Here is a 22,499-nt window from a genome sequence, read left to right on the forward strand (position 1 = left end):
CATATGCAAAAGCTACTCACTTCAGAAAATAAAACCAAGTCTCTTTGGAAATTAGTAAACAATAAATTAGGAAAAAACAGGCAATGCAAAAAACATTGAAATAGAATCAGACCCAAATAATACTAACGTGACTTTATCAAATGAATTCGGAAATTATTTCCCAAAATCACTAACAGAAAGAGTAAAGAGTTTGAATCTACCACAAAATCGATTTACAATTGAATCCAACCCATCCTGTAACTCAATGTATTTCATACCTTGCACCCAGAAAGAAATAAAAACAATCAAAATCAATTTTAAAAACAAACATTTAGCAGGTATCATTGATGAAATACCAATCAAAGTATTCATGGTGAATTTCATTAGTTCGGATTTTCATTGTGTAATAGACATGATTTGAAATCTCTGAAATAACAAATGAACATTGAAAAGAATAGCTAAAAATAACAATTATATTAAGCGGAAACCAAACACGTTAGATATTTAGAAACCTTTATTTTCATAGAAAAACATTAATAGTAACATTATTTACTACCTCAAATACATTTTGTAGGATTAGATAATAAAATAATAAATCTATCAATTGCCATTTTTTACTTTTCTTGACTAGAGCACAGTATAGAAGTAAACACCAGTAAGTTCACTCTCCGCCATATTTGGGTCAAGATTCCCCACCTCGAATTTTATGCGCGGCCGAACTACAGCGCAACCGACTGAATCTGAGGCGTTTACCAAGCGAGCCAAATTGAGGCATGGAATATTATTACAGAGTGAGTCGTTGTAAGTGGTGGTTTTGTATTTGTGAAAAATTTGTGTATAGTTTCAAAATGAGCAAGTGTCAAGCTGTGGGTTGCTGTAATTTGCCGGCATTCATTTTTTTTCGATTTCCAATTGACGAAAAAAAGGTATGTTTTTCTATTATTTATTATGTAAGATTGAAGTAATGAACATATAACGAAAATCATAAAATAAATTGTTATCGACCATATATAGTGAAGTCATAAATATGCAGAATTTTTATTATGAATTTAATTTGATGAAATTGAACTTTAAGAATAGTATATGCCTCCAGTTCCACTGGAAATCCACAAAGGAAAGTAATTGTGGAACCACATCAAGTTTTGATTTGTATCTGTAGGAAAACAATTACTTCCACTGAAATCTTTGCAAAACCAAAGTATCAAATGTATATTCAAATAACCTTTTTTGGAGCCTACTTTCCATTTATATGTTCCAGATAATCTACTATAAATAGCAAATATGTATTTTCTTAGATTCTGTCATCAATAACAAAAAACATTAGAATTTCATTCGATTGACACACTTCATAATTAGCAAACTAGGCAACCCAGAACTAAGAAATCTGTATTTTATATTGAAGTTTTGATTTACAACAACCAAACCAATAATATAAAAAAAATATTCAGAAAAAAGATTCAAAACAAAATGAAATTCTGCAAATGCCTTAGTAGTCATGGCAAAAGGCATACATTCGAACTGTTGCATACTTTTTTTTACTAATTCATCTACATTAATACTGGACATAAAAAGTATTGTGATTGAAGCTGTTAGGCAATTATCAAAAATTGGATTGAGAGTTAGGGGTATCATTTCAGATTTAAGTTCTAATTTTTATAAACTTGCCAGAAAAGAATTCGAAGTGACTGTAGAGCAGCCATATTTCTTTGTTGATGAGAAAAAAATGTTTTACATCTGCCATGACTTTTTCAAACTTGAATATACAACGAACAAAAGTCATCTTGAATAACTTTACAACTTGGATAAGGAAAAGCAATATGGACTAGCACCCAATCTTACTGATTCTCATTTATTTCCAACTAACTTTCAAAGGATGAAGGTTAAATTAGCCAGTCAAGTTTTCAGTCATTCGGTAGCTACAGCGATGAATACCTATGCCAGTTTCAATCAAATACCATCAGCAGCAATAGGAACGGCTACATTCATTGAAAAAATGGATAAAGTGTTTGATATTTTAAATTCAAATAGATTTGACGGTGTGAAAGATTTCAATAAAACTTTTTTTAGAACATCAAAACAAATTGATTTTCTGAGGCACCAGTCAATCTAATAATAACACTGATGATCTTCAAACAAGACTCAACCTCTGATGGAAGCAAGAAACTCTTTCGAAGGTTCGAAATAGATGAACATTTCAGTCTAGCAGATCACTATTATAATATTCATGCAGTCATTGTTCACTGTGGTTCTGGCGTTGAATTTTGTCATTATTATGCCTTGGTCAAAGACGAAACGGACTGATTGAAGTTTGACGATAGTCGTGTCACGAAGTATTCTGGCAATGTATTGAATCTATTGGAGTCTCTGGAGACACCCTACATTTTGTTGTATAAGAGAGAGGGCATTGGAAAATCAAGATCTTCAGATGATGTTGTGCTGCAGGTTTTTCCGGTTTTTCCTGCAGCTGAAAAAGCACATGTGCCACTGGAATCAATGAAGTCGCCTCGGAGCTCCAATAAATTTTCATTGTTGTTTTTATTTTTATTGTTGTTTTATAATTGACTGTAACAAATTAACTGTAATATCAAAAAAAGGAAAAAACACGACTGGACAAATGATATTCATTGAGGGGGTGGCAGATAAAAATTTCGGCATTTCTGCAACTTTGGAAAAACCTACATAGTGAAGGACACTCCTACATATTGACGAGGAATATAAATCAGGACTGTGTGGAAAATCATTTTGGTCAAGTTAGAAATACCTACTTGTGGAAATGCCAGAAACCCAAGTCCTATTCAAATTACTAGAGCTTTCAAAAACACATTTACTCTTCAGTATTTCACACAGGCAGAAGGAACTAACTGTCTAGAAGATACTAGTGATATTCTATCTAGTATTACAGATGCAGACATAAATAGAATGAAGATTCTTGTGGAAGTTTCAAAAAATCCCTATAAACCTTTGAGAGTAGAGACAAATGATTATAGAACTCTAGCCACTCCAGAAGACAACAGCTTGGGCTATGTTTGTGGATATCTTTTGAGAAAATGTTCAAGAAAACATTCTTGAGAAGTATGTACAAATTTTGCCACGGCGGCTAGGCATATAGTAATACAGTAGCCAAATAGTTTGGAAGTTCATATATGCCTCCAGATTAATTTTTACAATGTATCATTCGTCTAGGGACAGAATTTCATAATAATTTCAACAATGTATGTGCCACTAATTGTGATAATTTTTCTTTGGATCATTTTTTTTTGTCTTTTCACAAGGGTAAGAATTTATTATACTTTGAAATTTGCCAATAGAAATTTGAAAACAAAAAAAAATCAAAAACTCATCATTCTAAAAAACCTTTGAAATATATTAGCATAAGTTTTTGTCCTAAATTGTATAATCTTACTATATAAAATATACGTTTATATCACCACCCTGTCTTATTTTCTATCAATTCCTAAACAGTTCACAATCATATAAGACATTTATTGAGAGCTCCTCGTAGCAATGATGAAGTCAGATCATGATCACATATTTTTTGATCGAACCTCGTGCAGAGGTGCACAACAGCTCTTAGCCGACGCCCTCCTGCCCCGCAACATGCCAGCAAAAAATAAAATCTGGCCCCGAAACATCAAAGAGACCGACGGGAGTGAATTTACTTCTGTTTACTTATGTACGGTGACGAGCATAAAATCGAATTCAATGCTAAATAATAATATCACTCACAGATCGCAACAATCACAGAGCATATCGTAGTTTTCGTGATGTGTGATGTCACCTTAACGGTTTTTAAATCAACTATTGCACTAAAACTTACTCCACAATCAATTCGAATTCGTCTGCTCTATATTTACGTCTCTTCAGATAAATGTAAATTTTGAATCCAATAATACCCATAATGAAGACTAAAAATAATGAAACCACAGTCATAACTGTATTGAATAAAAGGTTAGTATGACCTGTGTTTGTGTCAGTTTGTAGCCCTGCCATACTCTCTTCGTTTGCGCAAAATATACCGGCTACATTTTCATGAAAAGTATCTATTTTTTCTTGCATTGTGTAATTGATTGATTTCAGTTTCAAATATCCAGCTATTTCAATCAAGAACTTGCAAGATAACCGATTTTGTTGGATATTCAAAACCGAAAGTGATGGCAAATTAGAAATTATAGAATCGTACTGAATATAATGCAAATTGTTGTCAGAAATATCTAAAACGTGCAAATTCTTCAATGGATTGAGTAAAACGTAGTCCAAACCTTCCAAATGGTTGTGAGAAATATTGAGAACTTTCACATTTTTCAGTCCATTGAAAGTAGCTGGATATAATGCTTTGAATTCATTTCTCGATAAATCGATAGTTTTCAATTTCCTCAAATCTCGGAAAATTGTTTCTGGTAACACTTTCATCTGGTTACCCGCCAAAAAAAGGGTTTTCATTTCGAATAAACCTCTAAACGAATTATTGTTTAATTTTATGTGATTGTCATTTAAATCAAGTAATTCAAGTTTGTTAAATCTTTGGAACGCATAAGGTTTTACTTCGGAAATATTGTTATCATAGAGAAAAAACTTCTGCAAAGTCTTTGTACTGTTGATAACATCGATATTCTCCTCTTTCAGTTTGTTCGAACCCAAGTTGAGGTACCTCAGCATGGGCAAATCCGTTATACTGAAAAACGTCAACCCATTACGAGATAAATCTAAACGTTCCAAATTGTTTTTTCCATGAAATACTCTATCTTCTATAGTAGTTATATTATTGTTTTGGAGATAGAGGTCTCTCAAATCTTTAAGTAGTTTGAAGTCGGAATTTTTCAACTGAGTTAACATGTTTTCCTGCAGGTTCGCCACCTGGACGTATTTGACAGTGTTAAACAAATCCCCTAACGATCTTAACCTATTGTGACTCAAATCTAACTCTACTAAATTCGAATCAAATTCATATATGGTATAGTCATCTTTCGACACATTTGAAGCATATGAATGACCATTACCACTAAAATCCATAGAGGTAGGACTTTCACATAATGTGGAAAAATAATCAACACTCTCTATCAAGTTACTTGATAGATTCAACGATTTCAAGTTCTTCAACTCGCACATCACGATGTTTGCTGTATCTTCTAACATGTTTTCTGTCAGTTGAAAAAGCTCCAAGACATCCAAATGCTTCAACGTACTTTCTTCCACTTTAATCAAGCCATTTTTGGATAACACTAATTCCCTTAAATGATTTATTCCTGAGAAAGTATATTCATTCATATGAAAGGTAGTATTCTGGATGGTAATATGCTCTAACTTGGGTAGAGTTTTAAATATGCTTTCCGACGGTAAAAATGTAAAAATTGAATGTTTTATAGTAAGGAAACGTATTTCTCCCACGTTTCGAAATATTTCAGAAGATACGTTGTATAATACAGAGTTGTCTATCTCAAGACTTATTTCGTTGTTGATTGTGATATTTTGAAGGATATCGAGGTGCTCGCTCGAAAGGTCTTGACAGGTTATGTAGTAGCCTCGTTTATCAAAATTGTAATCTTTGTCGCAGTGTAAGGCATTTAAGATTCCAATAGTTGACAACAGTACGATCACCTTCATTTTACCTGAAACGAAACATTGAATTAATGAATGAATAGTATTCAACGTGATGCAAGTAAAAAAAAAACTAATCAATATTAAGCCCAGCTGAACAGATACAAATATAAGTACATGAATATATGAATATTGAGTAAATTTAAATATATAATGCTACGTAATGAACATTGATAGCCATTTCGTGTTGATTTCAATAACTTGATTACACAAAGCTACATGCCAATTACTCGATAGAGCCTTGGTAGAATTCGTCCACACTATAATAGGGCCTCCCAACAAGGAATTCTTTTACTTTCTTTTTAGATTTCTTTTCATTATATATTCGCCTTAAATTAATGGGAAGGTGATTAAATGACTTCTTGCCATTGAAAATAATAGAATTGTGTGTAAAGGCTAGACTAGGTGTTGGAAGGGAAATGAAGTAAGACTGACGTGTATTATAAGTTGAGGTGGTATTAAATTGATTTTTATATTTTTTGTGGATAAGACACACTGTTTCTGAAATAAAAAGTCATACTAAGGTCAGAATTTTTTGCTTCACAAATAATGGGCGGCATCATGAATCCCTGTATAAATCCCTTTTACATGAATAGTTGACATGGGAATCAAATTTTAGATTGTCATCAATGAAGAGCCCTGAAAATTTGTTTACATTTTCCAAGTGTACTTCCCCTATGTTACATCTAAACGTGAACACATTTGTTTTGTCGATGTTGAATGATGAAAGATTGGAATCACACACCGCTCTTTCACCCTTCTTATGTCGAAAATGATTTGATCAAGTTAATTTGAGGCGGTATTGCTATGCCAGAGGATAGTGGTGTCGTCAGCTAAACATGTGAATTTACCACTTATGTTAACATGGAATAAGTCACTGACATAAATGAGAAACAACAGCGGTCCCAAAACGGAACCTTGTGGGACCCCACTGCGAATGAAACGTTCCTCTGATAAAATTCCATCCAATAGAACATTTTACAGCCGATGAGAAAGGTATGTCTCAAACCAAAGTAATGCAGATCTTCTAAATCCGCAAACTTCTAGCTTGCGAAGAAGTAGCATGTGGTTTACACAATCGAAGGCCTTGGTTAGGTCAAAAACATGGCCGCCGCAGATTCTCTTTCATTAAGATTGGTGTACAGGTTTTCCAAGAGTGAAAATATGTCGTCTTGTGTACCTTTTGAAGACTGAAAGCCAAACTGAAAAAAATTAATTTTATTGTTTTTCTCAAATCACATCAGCAACCGATGAAAATGCTGAGAAAGTTGAGAAAATTGTTATGGAGAATCATCATATCACTACTAGAGAAGTTGCTGAGAATGTTGGCATATCGGTTGGCTCATGCCATGCAAGTTTTTCGAAAATTTTGTGCAGGAAGCACGTGAAAGCGTTCAAAAAATGCAGAATTTTGATGAAAAAAATCGTTGCATGAATATCGCTCAGGAATTGTTGAATGACGTCAACGGCGATCCAGTCCAACAAACCATGCCAAGTTCGATTAAATGTCAAAGTTTTGCTCAACATTTTCTTCCATAACCGTGGCGTAGTGCATTAGAAGTTCTTGCTACATGTTCGTACGTTCAACATAAAGAGTACTATCTTGGACGTTTTGCGCCGCTTGCGAGCAGTAATACGAAGAAAACTTCCAGTACTGTGGAAGAACAATTTGTATCACGATAATGCACCTGCTCACTCATAAGTGCTTGTTCGTATTTTTTTGGCCAAACACTGTAATCGTGTCTCAGCCACCGTATTCACCAGATTTGGCCAACTGAGACTTTTCTGTTCCCAAGATTGAACAGACCCATGAAAGGACGGCGTTTTGCGACGATTTAGGAGATAAAAATCGAATCGTTGAGAGAGCTCAAGGACATACCAAAAAGTGCCTATCAGAACTGCTTCGAGACTTAGAAAAAACGCTGGCACACGTATATTATATCTGAGGGGGACTACTTTGAATTGAACGAAATGAAAATTGGTGAATAAATAAATATTTTTTGAGAAAAATGAAAATTCACTTATATTTTTTAAAAGTCAAAACAATTACAATGCTTTTTTAATTTATAAAATTTTTCAATATGACACAGTGGTAACATGACTTGTTAAGAAACAAACCGATTTAACCTTTAAACTGTTAGAGATACAGTGATGAACATTCATTAAAAATTCTTTGTCATTTTAGTATTTTCATGACTTACAACTCTTTGAATAATATAAATACGGCAATTGACCTTCAAGTCAACGTTAAATCATGTCCATATCTCCTATAGTTTTAATTATATAGGTAATTACATGTTTCAATTAGCATTCATCTAACTGGTTCCCGATTTATACGATATTTCAGTTTCTTATTGCATAACTTATTTATACTTTGTTATAATTATACTTTTTTAAATTGCAGTGGATTATAACAACTTCTGAAAGTACTGCCATTCTTTGTCATATTCTAAATTTTTTATTTATTTTTGAATAAACCTGAGCAACCTTTCAGATATAATCTTTCATAACTCATTCAAATATAATAACACTTTTTCGAGGAGCACTTCTTGCTAGACATGGCATCTGATACATAAAATGTTTGTATTCTTATAGCTGGAATTATGACAGTGGCCATGATACTTTCAGCATGGTCAACGACTTTGAACTCAACAAAGGTGATAATATTACGTTTTCACCGTGGGTTGAACAATAATTGACCACACTATACAAATAAACTCAACGTTATTTCACTACCAATGCAACACAAAAACTTTCACCGAACTCAGACGTCTATCGCCTTATTAGCTCACTTCGTACCGCACTTTCAACTAGACTTGCCTCATCTGCCTGTTAGTAGTGCTTATATATCTCGATGAATGTCTTAGGAAGCCGGTAGAATTATTCTTGAAGCAACGCGGCACCTAGAACGATCGAGAAGCGCAATTAGTATTGGGCGCGACCTTGGTCAAGTCATAGTCGATCGACGAAGACCAGCCAAATTGAACTGAGAGCTAACGGCAACAATGTTAAATGTTAGAACTAAATTCTTACCGGAGTCATTTTTATTGTCTATGCATCGCCATTGAAATAATTGAAAAGTAAGATGATTTCATAAAATTTACCCCCCGTAACAAGAAAGCTTCTGCATATTGATAGGATGTGCGAGCGAATAGGTGAACCAGTTCGTTAAATACTTTGAGCATCGGTAAACTGATAAACACTTCGCAGGTCTATTATATTTGCGTCTTTAAAATGCCATAACTAGTCATTCGGTTTCTTCATTATCAAGCGCCCTTATCTGCATAGGCGTGTGTGTTCTGTTTCTTGTGAAGGTGACTTTGTTTTTTATTTATCAAATATATTTTATTATATTTATTAAATAGACTGTTATATTTATTAACTTTAAAATATAAGATAGAGTTGGCCGATACTTGTTTTTCAAAATACATTATCATAGATTTTCATCACATTCACACTTTATTGTGAGATAATTAGTTGACCTAGTCATCAAACTCAGGCATAACTGTCATTAATTAGTTCCTAGAATATTATTAGTTTCTAGGTAGATAGTAATATTTCAAAAAGTACCTATATATAAATCACAATGTATGTAGAATTCAGTTTGTTAGTGAACACGCTTAAAAAAGCTACTGTGCAGCGAAACACGTGTTGGGGATTTGTTAATCTGTTCTAGTGAAAATCTCACAATAAAGTGTTCTTCAAAATCAACTTTAAAATAGTTTTTGAGGTAACTAAACAACTGACAAATAGCTGATTGAATTTTGATTGAATTTTATCATTTTTATAGTATTAAGATGGATGCCGTAGCAGGTCCAAGTAATGTACAAAGAAAGCGGAAATTTATGTCGTTAGAAGGAAAACAGATTGTCTGTAGAGTGTACGAAAATTTAAAAAATACACTCCGTAAAGTGGAAGCTGTAGCCCAGCGTTCATTTTTAACGGGAATATCCGTATCGACAATTGAACGCATTGTACGTGAAAAAAAGGTTACTGGGATTGTGCAAGCTTCAAAAGTATATTGTCGTGGTAGAAAAAAAAATTGAATTGGACGAGTACCAGAAAAATTTTGTACGCTATATCCTTCATTTTTTCTTTTTTGAGAATAAAGCGCCAACCCTCGAATCCATCAGGACAAAGGTAATGGATAATGATCTCATTCCAAAAATTAGCAAAGAGAAGTTAAGGAAAATAATAAAAGAAGATTTAAAATGTATATATGCCAAACGATCCCGTAAATCTGTCTTAATAGAGAGATATAGTTTCATGGCGACGGAGATATCTTTGCTCTATTAGAGAAATGCGTTCTGCTCACAAAAATATTTATTATCTGGACGAAACCTGGGTGAATGCTGGTCACACAGTATCTAAGATCTGGCAAGATACTACTGTAACTAGTTATCGTCAAGCATTTGTGGACGGTTTATAAACAGGGTTACGCGGACCAACGGGTAAAGGGCAACGACTAATTGTCGCCCATATAAGTAGCGAGAGTGGCTTTTTAGACGATAGTCGCTAATTTTTTTAAAACGGGGGATTATCACGAAGACATGGACGCCCAACGCTTTGAAGGATGGTTTGAATCCCTTCTTTCACGGGTCGAGCCAAATTCGGTAACAGTAATGGATAACGCTTCTTATCACAGCCGATTAGTAGAACAGCTGCCAACTATGACCACCAGAAAAGCAGACATGCAGAGTTGGTTAGGACAAAAAGGAATTCCTTTTTCCGAGGACACGGTTAAGGCCGAGCTTATGAGTGTCATTAAACACAATCGTGACAGATATCGCCAGCATGTGGTGGATACAATAGCTTCGTGCTGAAGGCATCACCATTTTGAGACTTCCTCATTACCATTGTGAGTTAAACCCGATAGAATTAATTTGTGCTCAAATTAAGGGTTACGTAGCTCGTGAAAACGTGACATATAAAATTTCTGATGTCCAACGTTTATTAGAACTCGCAATGGAACGGATACGGAAAGAAGATTGGGCTAATGCTGTAGCCCATGTGATCAAGGAAGAAGAGAAAATGTGGAGATTGGACGGGATGGTAGACACTGTTTTCGACCAAATAATAATAGATTTAAGTGTGACTGAGGATTTCAGTACAAAGTATGGCCTCCACGCTGGTTTATTACGGCCCTACATCTATCGTGCATCGACAAAATGAGATTGTCAATGTCTTGTTGAGGTACATTTGCCCATTCAGCGATTAAAAGCTCTCTCAATTGAAACGTTGTGTGAATGTTCCCCATATGCGGAGTAATTCTTCGTTGAAGCATGTCCCGCACATGCTCGATGGGATTCAGGTCCGAGGTACTGTCGAGCTTTGAGGGAGCGATTTGGAAAAACGAGATCGGCCGATCATGATTCCGCCCCATAGCATTACTGTACCACCTCTGTATGTGTGGACTTCCTGGACGTGTCTCAAACGTTCATTATTTCCAGGTCGTCTCCACAGTCTTACTCGACGAGAATCTGGATGAAATCCAAATCTGGATTCGTCTGTAAACAAAACTGTGGCCCAATCATTTGCATCCCAGTTTTGATGTTCTTGACACCACTCTAATCTTCTACCGCGATTGCCTCTCGACAAAGGTGGACATCTAAGTGGCCTTCTGTTGTGGAGATCTGCTTCATGCAGTCGATTTCTGACAGTATCACGACCAATGGTTACCTGGTGCGTCTGCTGCAACTCGTTAACCAACTCAGGTGCTGTGATTGTCGGTTGTCTTCTTGCGGTTAAGACCAAAAATCGGTCTTGAACTGCAGTTGTAGCGCGTCCTCGCCCTGGATGTTGTTCGGCTGGACTGCCAGTTTCACGGAAACGCCGCCACAATCGACTGATAACACTTTGGGAGACCCCCAAACGAAGAGCTACATCATTTTGTCGCATACCACCTTGAAGAAGCCCTACAGCTCTATTCATCTCAGCCAATGGTAAGTGATGGCGTTCCATGTTAAAGCACAATATTTCCAGTTTAATTGCTGAGCAAGAACTGCATAGAATGTACAAACTCGACACTTTCATATTATTCATTTTAGCCGAAAACCTGCAGTTTGTAAAAAACTTGATAAAAGATTAGTTACCGTTTTTGCAGGCTTTGTTCAACCCATAGAAATCTACAGGGTGGTCGAGTGTACCAATTTATTTGTATTGTGAATTTCTATATTTTAGTTAAATTGACTTTTTCCATGCTGTAGAGTCTCTGGGAAATAAACTGATTTGATTTGATTTGAATTGAAAATTGTTATAGTAGGTATATATATTCACTCAGGACCATCGATTAATTTTTCAGATATATTTGAACTTTTTTTCATATGTTGAGTACCACTCCGACAAAGAAAAATATGCATGCAATGACGGATTGTACAAAAATAAAATAAAAAATCATATTTCTTTTATGCGTAGAATGATTTGAGTTTTTCGGAAATCAAATTGAAGAATTTTTCTTTCACTAAGTTTTACATAAAAGAGTATCTTGAATTAGACCTTATATTTCTCAAGCTTGGATGTTTTTTGTAGATTGCGGAAACAAAAGTACTGAACTGAAACAAAACTTACTTCATGCCACTTCCTTATAGATAGTTAGAATACGCACACGTGCCTTTCACTCACATAAACTATTTCAAACATTTTTTTCGGATAACGTCTAATATATTTTGACAGCGAACCAGTGCACATATCCTCTCAACAATCTATCTATCAATAATGAAATGTAAAATTCAACTAACCCAAGCAAGAACGTAGGAAATTGCAAAAAATTAATGTTTCACCTCACTTTCTACTTCGTTTCGAATTAGATAAGAAATTGTTTTGCTATACTTTCTGATTATGAAGGTATACGGAAAATAACTAAACCGCATTAAATTGTCTATATTTTCGAGCTGACCAATGACATTGACAATGGCGGAGCATCTGTATATCAAATGAATTACTATCAATTGGAGATTTGTATACGCTGTCTGTTCAAAAAATAAGGTGAATTTTCATTTTTCTGAAAAAAGTAGTACGAAGTAGTAAGCTCTGTTACTCCAGCAAGGCAAAGTACGGAAATCGCATTTAGAAAATGCAAAAATTAGGTACTTTTTAGGTGCTTTTTAGGTACCGAAGTCAAAAATTAGGTGCTCTGTAACTTACACCGCAACTCAATACTCAAAGTATTTGCATTGCGTTGCTAGCAACGCAATGCAAATAATAATAAAATAATGAATGTTAAGGAAACACTATTAGGTGCTAATTAAGTGCTAAACGGTGAGGATCGTCAAATTTTCTAATTAATAAACAAAAGCTTCTAATTTCGCTAAACAACAGATCTAAGAATCAGGTCTCTCGAAAACGAGGACGAATTCTCTATCAGGTATAAACTAAGTGTGGTAATAAAGTGCTAATTAGGTGCTTGCAAGAAATTAAGATGAAAAGGACCGCTAATAAGTGAAAAAAAAATTCGAGATACCTGATTTGAGAAAAAAAATTAACAATATGCAATAAAGTCTTGAGATACTCGTAAACTAATACATAGACAATCAAAATAAAGTGCTAATTAAGTGCTTACTAGATAAATAATAATAAACCTAGATTCCATAATGCCTATGGGGCATTATGCAAAACCACTATTCCTGATGGAGTTCTTACACTTATAGTAAATCTAGATTCCATAATTCATATGGGGCTTATGGACCCGATAACCACCATGGACCCGATAACCACCATTGAAAAAAAACTGTTAAAATATGTTTTTTTCGTTAACCAGCTATCGCACCCCTACAAACGATAACCCTCAGAAATCGAAACTTGTGCGAGCTAAAAACTAACGAGGTCTCACCTTTTAACGTGTGAAAATTGAGCGTTCAGCCTGGGGCTTGAACCATCGACTCACACATCGGCCGATTGACTAAATGAACAAAACATCCACGTCGAACCGTCCGGCTACCGACCGACCGACGCTTAATTAGCACTTTGTTTTGATTGTCTATGTATTAGTTTACGAGTATCTCAAGACTTTATTGCATATTGTTAATTTTTTGTTCTCAAATCGATTTTTTTTCGCTTTTTCGCGGTCGTTTTCATCTTAATTTCTTGCAAGCACCTAATTAGCACTTTATTACCACGCTTAGTTTATACATGATAGAGAATTCGTCCTCGTTTTCGAGAGACCTGATTCTTAGATCTGTTGTTTAGCGAAATTAGAAGCTTTTGTTTATTAATTAGAAAATTTTACAATCCTCACCGTTTAGCACTTAATTAGCACCCAATAGTGTTCCTTTAACATTCATTATTTCATTATTATTTTCATTACGTTGCTAGCATCACATAATTCTAGCAACGCAACTTTGAGTATTGAGTTGCGGTGTAAGTTACTGAGCACCTAATTTTTGACTTCGGTACCTAAAAAGTACCTAATTTTGGCATTTTCTAAATGCGACTTCTGTAGTCTAGACAACTAACGTTGCCTAGATCTCTGAAGATAGTTTTTTGGAATGCCAATGGCATTCGATCAAAAAAGCTGGACTTTGAGAATTTCCTAACCGAGAACAACATAGATGTGGCTCTAGTCCAGGAGACACATCTGAGGAACGAATCTATTGTCATTCCAAACTACAGATTCTTTCACAGAGAACGTGTTGGACGTGCTGGAGGGGGAGTTGACATTTTTGTCAAACGATCCCTACAGTGTGTCCAATACGGCATTGACAGTGCTCGATTACACGGTACTGAGGACGTGGGGGTCGAAATTCAACTGAGCAGGGGTTGTCACAGAATAATCTCGGTTTACAACCCTCCGAACATTCGTCTACTCCCAGAATCTCTGGATGAACTGCTGATGGGAAGCAACATTCCGACAATTGCTGCTGGCGACTTCAATGCCAAGCACACACCTTGGAGCAGAGCCACAAATCGAAACGGCCAAGCGCTCCATGCGCATGTTGACAGGCATGAATACCTTGTGCTGGGACCAGATGAGCCTACGTACTATCGCGGGCAGAATAGGCCTGACGTACTAGACATCGCGCTTCTCAGAAACATCTCTCTGACTAGCGAAATTTACGTTCTGTCGGAACTGGATTCCGTGATGGGTGATGATCTTCTTCCCCCTGATCATCGCATGAGCTCCAAGACGGACTGGGATGGCTTTTGAGCCCAGCTCGAAGAGATGCGCGCCCCTCCTGAGGTACTCGATTCTCCCGACGAACTCGTCGCGGCAGTTGAGCGTTTCGAGCTTTCTGTGAATGATGCGTTTCGAGCGGCCACCTCCAGGGAGGAGTGTCCGCTGAAGGGCTACAACGAGTTTCCCCCTCGTATCAAAGCCTTGATACGAAAGAGAAATCGCCTGAGAAGGCTCTATCAGCGAACCCTTTTCCCAGGGGACAAAACAGCGGCGAACAGGATGGCCAATCAAGTCAAACAGGCCATCATTGAGCATCGAAACGAAAGGTGGGAAGAGCTCTTGGAATCCTTCGAACCTGGGAGTGACGAGCTTTGGAGAGTCACCCGTAGGCTCAAGGGGAAGAAGACTGCTCTCTCACCCATTCACGGGGAGCGCGGAGTGTGCTACTCCCCCGCCGACAAGGCGTTAGCCTTTGCAGACACGATGGAACGTCAGTTTCAACTTAACGTTGACGACATCGATCGCGATATGCTGCTGGAAGACCGGGTTCACCGACTCCTCAGGGAGGATGACGATGACGACATCCGTCCGGCTTCTATGGAAGAACTGAAGGGTCATATCAAGGCTGCAAAGGCCAAGAAGGCTCCGGGGGTCGACTCAATAACCAACAAGTTGTTGAAGAGACTCCCGGAGAACTGCGTTGAATTTCTTTTAAACTTAATTAACAGTTCGTTGGCCCTCAGACACTTCCCTAGAAGGTGGAAGCATGCAAACATCGTCATGCTCCCAAAACAGGGTCAGAACCAGCTGTTCCCGCAGAATTATCCCCCGATCAGTCTACTCTCCTCGGCGTCTAAGCTGGCTGAAAGAGTTGTACTGCAAAGACTTAACGAAGAAGTTGAGGACCGAAATGTTCTGCCTAACGAACAATTCGGCTTCAGGAGAGAACACTCCACTGAATTACAGGCTCTAAGGTTGGTCGAAAACACCATCAGCGAGCTCAACACTAACAAAAAAGTGCATATTGTGCTTTTAGACATTTCGAAGGCCTTCGACCGAGTATGGCACGAAGGCCTTCTGTACAAGCTAAACGCGTTCGACCTACCTCGGGGCCTGATCCGGTGGATCGGGTCTTTCCTGAAAGACAGAACTTTTCAGGTCAGAGTAGAGGGCTCTCTGTCTGATAGCAGAGAGATCCTCGCTGGAGTGCCACAGGGGGCCGTGCTCTCTCCGACGCTGTATTCACTCTACACCAGCGACCTGCCTAGGTCCGAGCGAGTGAAGATATCCCTGTACGCCGATGACACGGCTCTTCTCTCATCTTCCATGGGTCGGGAGCTCGGCATCGTCTACATGCAACGTGCATTGGACGACCTCGAGCGCTGGTACCTCGATTGGAAGATCCGAGTAAACCTGGAAAAGACTCAGGCGATAAACATGGGAAGATTACTATCTTCTTCGGCCAGAAAAGTGAGAATCTCTGGAAGAGAGATTGACTGGCAAGCGCGGGTAAAGTACCTCGCCCTTCTAATAGACCGTAGGCTCACTTGGAACCCGCACATCATGTGCGTTAAGTCTAAAATCGAGGGTCGGATAGCCATTCTGTACCCTCTGATCAACAGAAAATCAAAAATGAGCACGAAGAACAAAATCATGATCTACAATACGATGTTCAAGTCTGTCATCATGTATGCTTCAGGCGTCTGGAGACAAGCGGCTCCGTCCAACATTTCCATTCTGGAAAGGTTGCAAAATAAGTTAATTAGGATGATTGTGAATGCTCCTTGGTTCGTGCGGAATGAAGCCATCCGCAGAGATTTGCAGCTGCCTTCCATTCGGCAGTCCATCCAGTCGAGGAATGAGAGAGTTTTTGAAAAAACGGAAACTCATGAAAACCCGTTAGTTAGGGAAGCCACAGATTACGCTGTAGACGACCCCTCCCGATATAGAAGGCCCTGACACTCTGTCGAATGAGGCCCCCATGTCCCCCGTTAACGGGTGAACAACTTTCTCATCCGTCCCACCTCAGCCAGGTAGGGGTATCCCGTGAAGGGCGGCACTGATGTCTTGGGACTTAATGCCGTCATCAATCAGTCATGAACCCTTTGGTCCTTCTCGAGACCAACAATCAGTCGAAAGGGTAGGGGAGCTGGACTCCAAACCTGAACGAATTGAAGATGACCTTCTGAGCGATTTCCGTACTTTGTGTTGCTGGCGTAACAGAGCTGAAGTAGTACCCCTCAGACATAATACAGTCATCGTTTTTTCCAATCCTCGAAGCAGTTCTGATACGCACTTTTTGGTATGACCTTGAGCTCTCTCAGCGATTCGGTGATCTCCTGAATCGTCGCCAAACGCCGCCCTTTGATGGGACTCTTCAATCTTGAGAACAGAAAAAAATCGTTGGTGGGCAAATCTGGTGAATACGGTGGCTGAGGCATGATTACGGTGTTGTTTTTGGCCAAAAAAATACGAACAAGCAATGGCGATTGAGCAGTTGCTTCATGGTGATATAAAAGCCATGAATTGTTTTTCCACAATACTCCGGAAGCACTACGCTACGGTAATGGAAAAAAACAGTGGGCAAAACCTTGACACTTGATCGAAGATGCTTTTTTTGGTCTTGGGTCTCATGGACTCTTCCTTTGGGACGATTGCATTCTGGTTTCGCTGTCATAATCATATACCCATGATTCGTCACCAGTTATGGCCCTTTTAAGCAAATCTGGATCACCATTTACATCATTCAACAATTTTGAGCGATGTTCATGTGACGGTTTTTTGGTAAAAATTCAGCAATTTTGGAACGAACTTCGCTGCCACACGCTCTATGCCCAAAATTTACTAAAATATTGCGTGGCATGAGCCAAACGATATGCCGACAACCTCAGCAACTTCTCTAATCGTGATTTGACGATTCTTCATAACAATTTTCTTCACTTCCTCAACATGTTTATCGGTTGTTGCTATGTTGGGGCGTCAAGGGCGAGCTTCGTCTTTCACATTTTCTCGACTTTCTATGAAAAGCTTATACCATTTGTAAACATTTCTCTGACTCGGAGTACAATCACTGTATGCCACTGTCAACATTTCAAGTGTTTTTTTAACACTCAATTAAATTTTTTAACAAAACACTTCATGCAAATTCTTTAATTAAATTTTTTTCGACAGCAGAAAATCGCCGAATACACAAAACACTTCTAACTTTTATGCATCTCACCAACAAAATAAACATGCTAAACAGCCGAAACTGAGAACAGATGTTCGAGACGAGTGTACCAACATAAAATTAAAAAAAAAATCGCTAATTGAAATTTCAACATTCATTTTATTTTTTGAACTGTCCACGTATACTAGTGACATCGAGTTACTTTCCAATGTTCGTGCAATAAGATAACCTAATTGTTAATTTTTTCCTTTTACATTGAATTCGCGTAGTCAGAGGTGGATCTAGGGGGAGATTATCAAAGACGATGTTAATATTACATTGATAATATGGGAGGCCAAGCGGGGATTTCGGGATTTACTAAAGCGCGGCAGATTAATATACAGGGGGATACCTTGTACCCGGTTAAGTACCTCCACCAAATATGAGCCCCATATATCAGGCCGCCTGTGAGGGATAAAGGATTAGATTAGTAAAAAAAAATTGATCATCAGAAATTCTCGAGCGCGTCAGATTAAGGTAGGGTAAGTTAATTACCTGCTAAAAAGTGTATGTTCCAGTTATCTGACAATTTGAGAGTAACGTAAAAAAAGGGGAGGGCAGCAAAATTGTAAAAAATTACGTCATTTCGACATTCTCGAGGGTAGCTAATTTTTTTTTTATTTTGAAGGAAATAATTCAAGGATAACGAAAAACATATAGTCTGACGATTTACGCAAGCCGAAATAACAAATGGCGAATTTTTTTGCACATTATAATATTGGCCGCGAGTTTGCGTCAGATCTAAATCGTCAGATTATTGAATGAGAGCTTTTTTTTGTTGCACTTAACACCCCCTTAGAAAATCTGACGCGCTCGATTAAATTTTTTCTTTTCACTTTTAACCCACATCATGCAAACGATCAGATAAACATACCTACATTATTAAAATTACGTAGGACATTGATGCTATCAATATCTGACGCGCTCGAGTATGTCCATGCAACAGTATTTTTCAACATATTTGAAAATCTATAGCCGCTTCTCCCACCGATGAAAAGGTATATTATATAACATTTTTTCTTCTTATCATCTAAGCTTTGCAACCAATGACGCTCGAGTAAATCCCCATTTTGCATCGTGGGCTCCCCTGCATGGAATATATTCTCTTCCAATATTTTCTTATTATGAGGTGGGGAGTATAGTAGTATGTAGTATGGGGGGACTATTGCTCGAAAATTTTAGGTGTAGAGTATTTTGTACCTTGAGTTTACCGTGTACGAGTGTACAGACTCGTATAGTCTTCCAGACTACATGAGACGTATCGTCAGATTGAGGTGATTATTGAATTTCTTCCTGAGAAATACTTGCCGTGACATTATCTTAAAATTGAAGAGTTTGTTCATAGGAACTTTTATCGGAAAAAATAGTCGATAACCAATGCAAGAAACATTTTTTGGATCTTGAAACGAACTTTCCTACTGTTAATTGTTTCGGTATGTGTGAATAGACTAAAAAGCTAAAAATACTTCTATTTATTCAAATTAAGCTTCTTCCCGAATCACATTTCAGCTGGAAGTTTATATTTCAGAGAATGCGAATCATCAAATTCCAATTTCCGAATTTACTAGTGTAGACCTCCCTTTATCAAGAATGGTTCAATTCATCTTTTCATTAACACCATTTCGTTAGAGGGTTTTAACAAAATGGGTGTGATCGTCAAGGAAAGTTAGCACATATTTCTTTCCATCAAGCGGCATTGGATTAACTGGTCCAAACAAATCACTTTGTACCAACTCTGGTCTTCTGCGGCTGACGCGTTTGCTTACTTCCCAAGATGTATTGACAAACGTTGGTAGATTTCTTGAGATCCCCTTTTCCAATGTGTGACATTTGTTTATGACATAATTCGATTAAGCTAACTCGAGTAAAATTGTTGTTTACAGAATAAAGTCCAATTGGTAGGTATACTTTATTCTGTTTGATTGCTTTATCAACTACTTTGTTGTTTTCCTTTGGCATTTCTGAAGATAATTTCAAATCCGTATATTTCAGATGTGTATGTATGATTTCCATCCAGCCCTAACTTTTACGCTTTGTGCAAGTAGGATATTCCATTCTTTAAGCACTTTTTATTCTTATTGGTTCGTTCAAGGGTTTTGAGTTGTTGAATGTTCTTGATTTACCATATACTCCCAAGAACCCGAATCAAGTTATTAACTGATTAGACTCTAGTGATCTTCACCTTTAGATGATCTCTTCATTTCGGTCAATATATGTCATCTGGTTCTGCACTCTCCGCAGTATTGGCCTGTTTGTCATATGTGAAGTTCTTTGATGATCCCGATTTTCTTTCACTCTCTGAACGTTTATGACCAGTGATTCTGTAATCATTGGACTTATGCGAAAAGTTTCCTGATTTATTATTTTGGGAACATTTGATTGGAGCTGCAAAAACTGAAAAAAATGCTGGTCAAATTCAACTTTGTTGCCCTTTTCGTGGCGTTTTGCTTCCTCAGCCAACGAACATTTCTTGACAAAACTCAACGTATATTTACTTGCATGTTGTTGATATATGCCTATGGACTATATAATTTATGTTTTACATATTTTGAAAAACGACTCTAATGGATTGGCAAAAACTGAAATTGTGAGAATTGAAAAAGAAGTTGATAATCATCGACCTATAGTGCTCGTCGTTGACAGTGATGGCCTGGCCAACGTCGCTCTCAAAGAATTATGAACTGCCAATATAATCCAACGCCCTTCGTGGTATTAGCCAGGGGAGTAGTTGTTCTCTGATAGTGCCAGTCCATTAACCTACAGTGAATGTGAGTTTAGACTGGCCTGAACGAATGGTTCTTTTGGATAAATTGATTTACAGCAAGTCTTCAAGTATGCCCCCTAACTATGTTTCTTCCTTATACGAGGAATTGGGCGATTCGGATATGCGGTTGGTTACCTCGTTTACGGGCAGATAAGACAATGACAAACATGTTGTTTGTCGTTCACTTTAGTCCAGTTCGAGGAATGATACGATACCTGACTCGAAAATACATAATTAGGCAATGGCGTAACTTTGTCGAAGTATCGAAAATTAAAAACTGAACTAAAATCGTTATTTGGTCGAAAATTTTCCAGTTTAGGTATAGGAAAAATGTACATTATTCGAAGGGAAATAAGGAGACCTTCATCTTGGAGTCACAATATATGGGGTGTGAACACCCTGTGAATTGACTAAAAAAATATATTGAGAAAAGAATTCTGAACCTAACCCCAGAATATGATTTTTTCATTCCTGATTCACTTCGTGTATTTTCAGACACTCTGATATTCCAGAAAAATTGCAATATCTCGAAATCGGCTGCATTTAGGTATATGGATATAACCTTGATGATAGTCCTCTTAGAATTATTGTGGAATTCAATATATTAAATATCACGGGGTCAGTTTGGTCCTATGAGATTGATGTTAAGGACACTACTTGGCAAAATTTTTCGTAAATAGACTCTATGATGTCATCTGAAAAAAAAATTAAGCAGAGGAAAGCAAGGCGCCTTAATAAACATCTGTCGCAAAACAGTAATACATTATCAAGATAGGTATATGGAATAAACTTCAGAGTGAACATTCTCAAAAATGATATTTTCTGTTGCTCATAAAGCTATCATCTGATTTAATTATGCCACACCTCTCACATTAACCTAATAGGGTTGAACAAGACAAATTAATCTCATATTTGGTTAAACTTAACCAATGCTCTGACTAAATTGCATAAAACATATTGTGTGGATATACTTTGTTATTAAGGTTCTTTGAACTCCTTAATTTAACGTTGAACCCCCAGATTCAAAGACTTCAAAAATATATAGTAAGATTTTTCTATAACTTTTCGGAGATTGTTTTGATTGTTATCCTCTATCTTGGTTTCACAATGTAAACATTTGAGCAAGAAAGTAAGTACATTCTCTTCTGCATTTGGGCCTTCATTTGACCTTCAAATGCCTTAGTCTTGAAATGATGGAGTCGAACTGAACCCAGATAGGGGTCCAAAACCAAACCTGAGATAGGAGTTGGAATATACTGTTCTGGGAGATACTCACATCACAACTGCATACATCCGTATTTCAAGCGGAGGTGAGGCACTGGATCACAAAGGACAAGCAATTTACCAACAACCCAAATTTATGCCAAAAGAATATGACAAACATCCAACAACGGACCTGGGACATGGCAAAAATGGACAAGTTAAAACGACTTTCAGCAAAGTGACAAAAAATACCAAACGGGGTCATGATCATTTGTTCAATTTTTGCATCTGCACACACTAGAGTAACTCATGTGAAGCTTCTCATGATATTTTTGAATACCTAATAAAAAGTTATTTCTCAAAATACATGTTTATCAATATCTCGTTGGCAACACTGACGCGTCATTGGACACTAGCTCGTGGTAAATTCGCCAAAAGTATTGAATTTTATACTAATAATTAAATTATTTACCTGTTTATTTACCAATAGAAATTCTAAAGATGTTTAAAATTTCTAAATAGTCTTTGTTGAAAACCTCACTCTAGTAGTAGTTCTTAAAAAACCCGTGGGGGCGTAAAAATTCACTCCCTTTTTATCGCAAATTGTAATACGTTAGCCAAGGTCACGTCACTTGATT

General features: G+C 37.2%; 1 protein-coding gene across 5 annotated transcripts; it reads right to left on the reverse strand.

Moving 5' to 3' along the window:
- Positions 1–480: 480 nt before the first annotated feature.
- LOC111503743 (podocan-like) lies at positions 481–22,466 on the reverse strand. Of its 5 annotated transcripts, none has more exons than XM_023158142.2 (2): positions 22,334–22,466; positions 481–5,585 (listed from the first exon to the last, which is right to left on the reverse strand). In XM_023158142.2, exon 2 carries the CDS (start codon positions 5,578–5,580, stop codon positions 3,793–3,795), a length of 1,788 nt encoding a protein of 595 aa, XP_023013910.2. In that variant the 5' UTR covers positions 5,581–5,585; positions 22,334–22,466; the 3' UTR covers positions 481–3,792. The 5 variants fall into 5 exon arrangements, with proteins under 5 accessions (XP_023013910.2, XP_023013927.2, XP_023013919.2 ...); XM_023158159.2 differs by lacking the exon at positions 22,334–22,466 and adding an exon at positions 21,935–22,105; XM_023158151.2 differs by lacking the exon at positions 22,334–22,466 and adding an exon at positions 12,312–12,461.
- Between the last annotated feature and the right edge of the window lie 33 nt (positions 22,467–22,499).

This window comes from Leptinotarsa decemlineata, unplaced genomic scaffold (assembly GCF_025532065.1).
Source record: "Leptinotarsa decemlineata unplaced genomic scaffold, Ldec_3_MD MMD2_tig00026328_RagTag_RagTag, whole genome shotgun sequence".
NCBI classification, from domain to species: domain Eukaryota; kingdom Metazoa; phylum Arthropoda; class Insecta; order Coleoptera; family Chrysomelidae; genus Leptinotarsa; species Leptinotarsa decemlineata.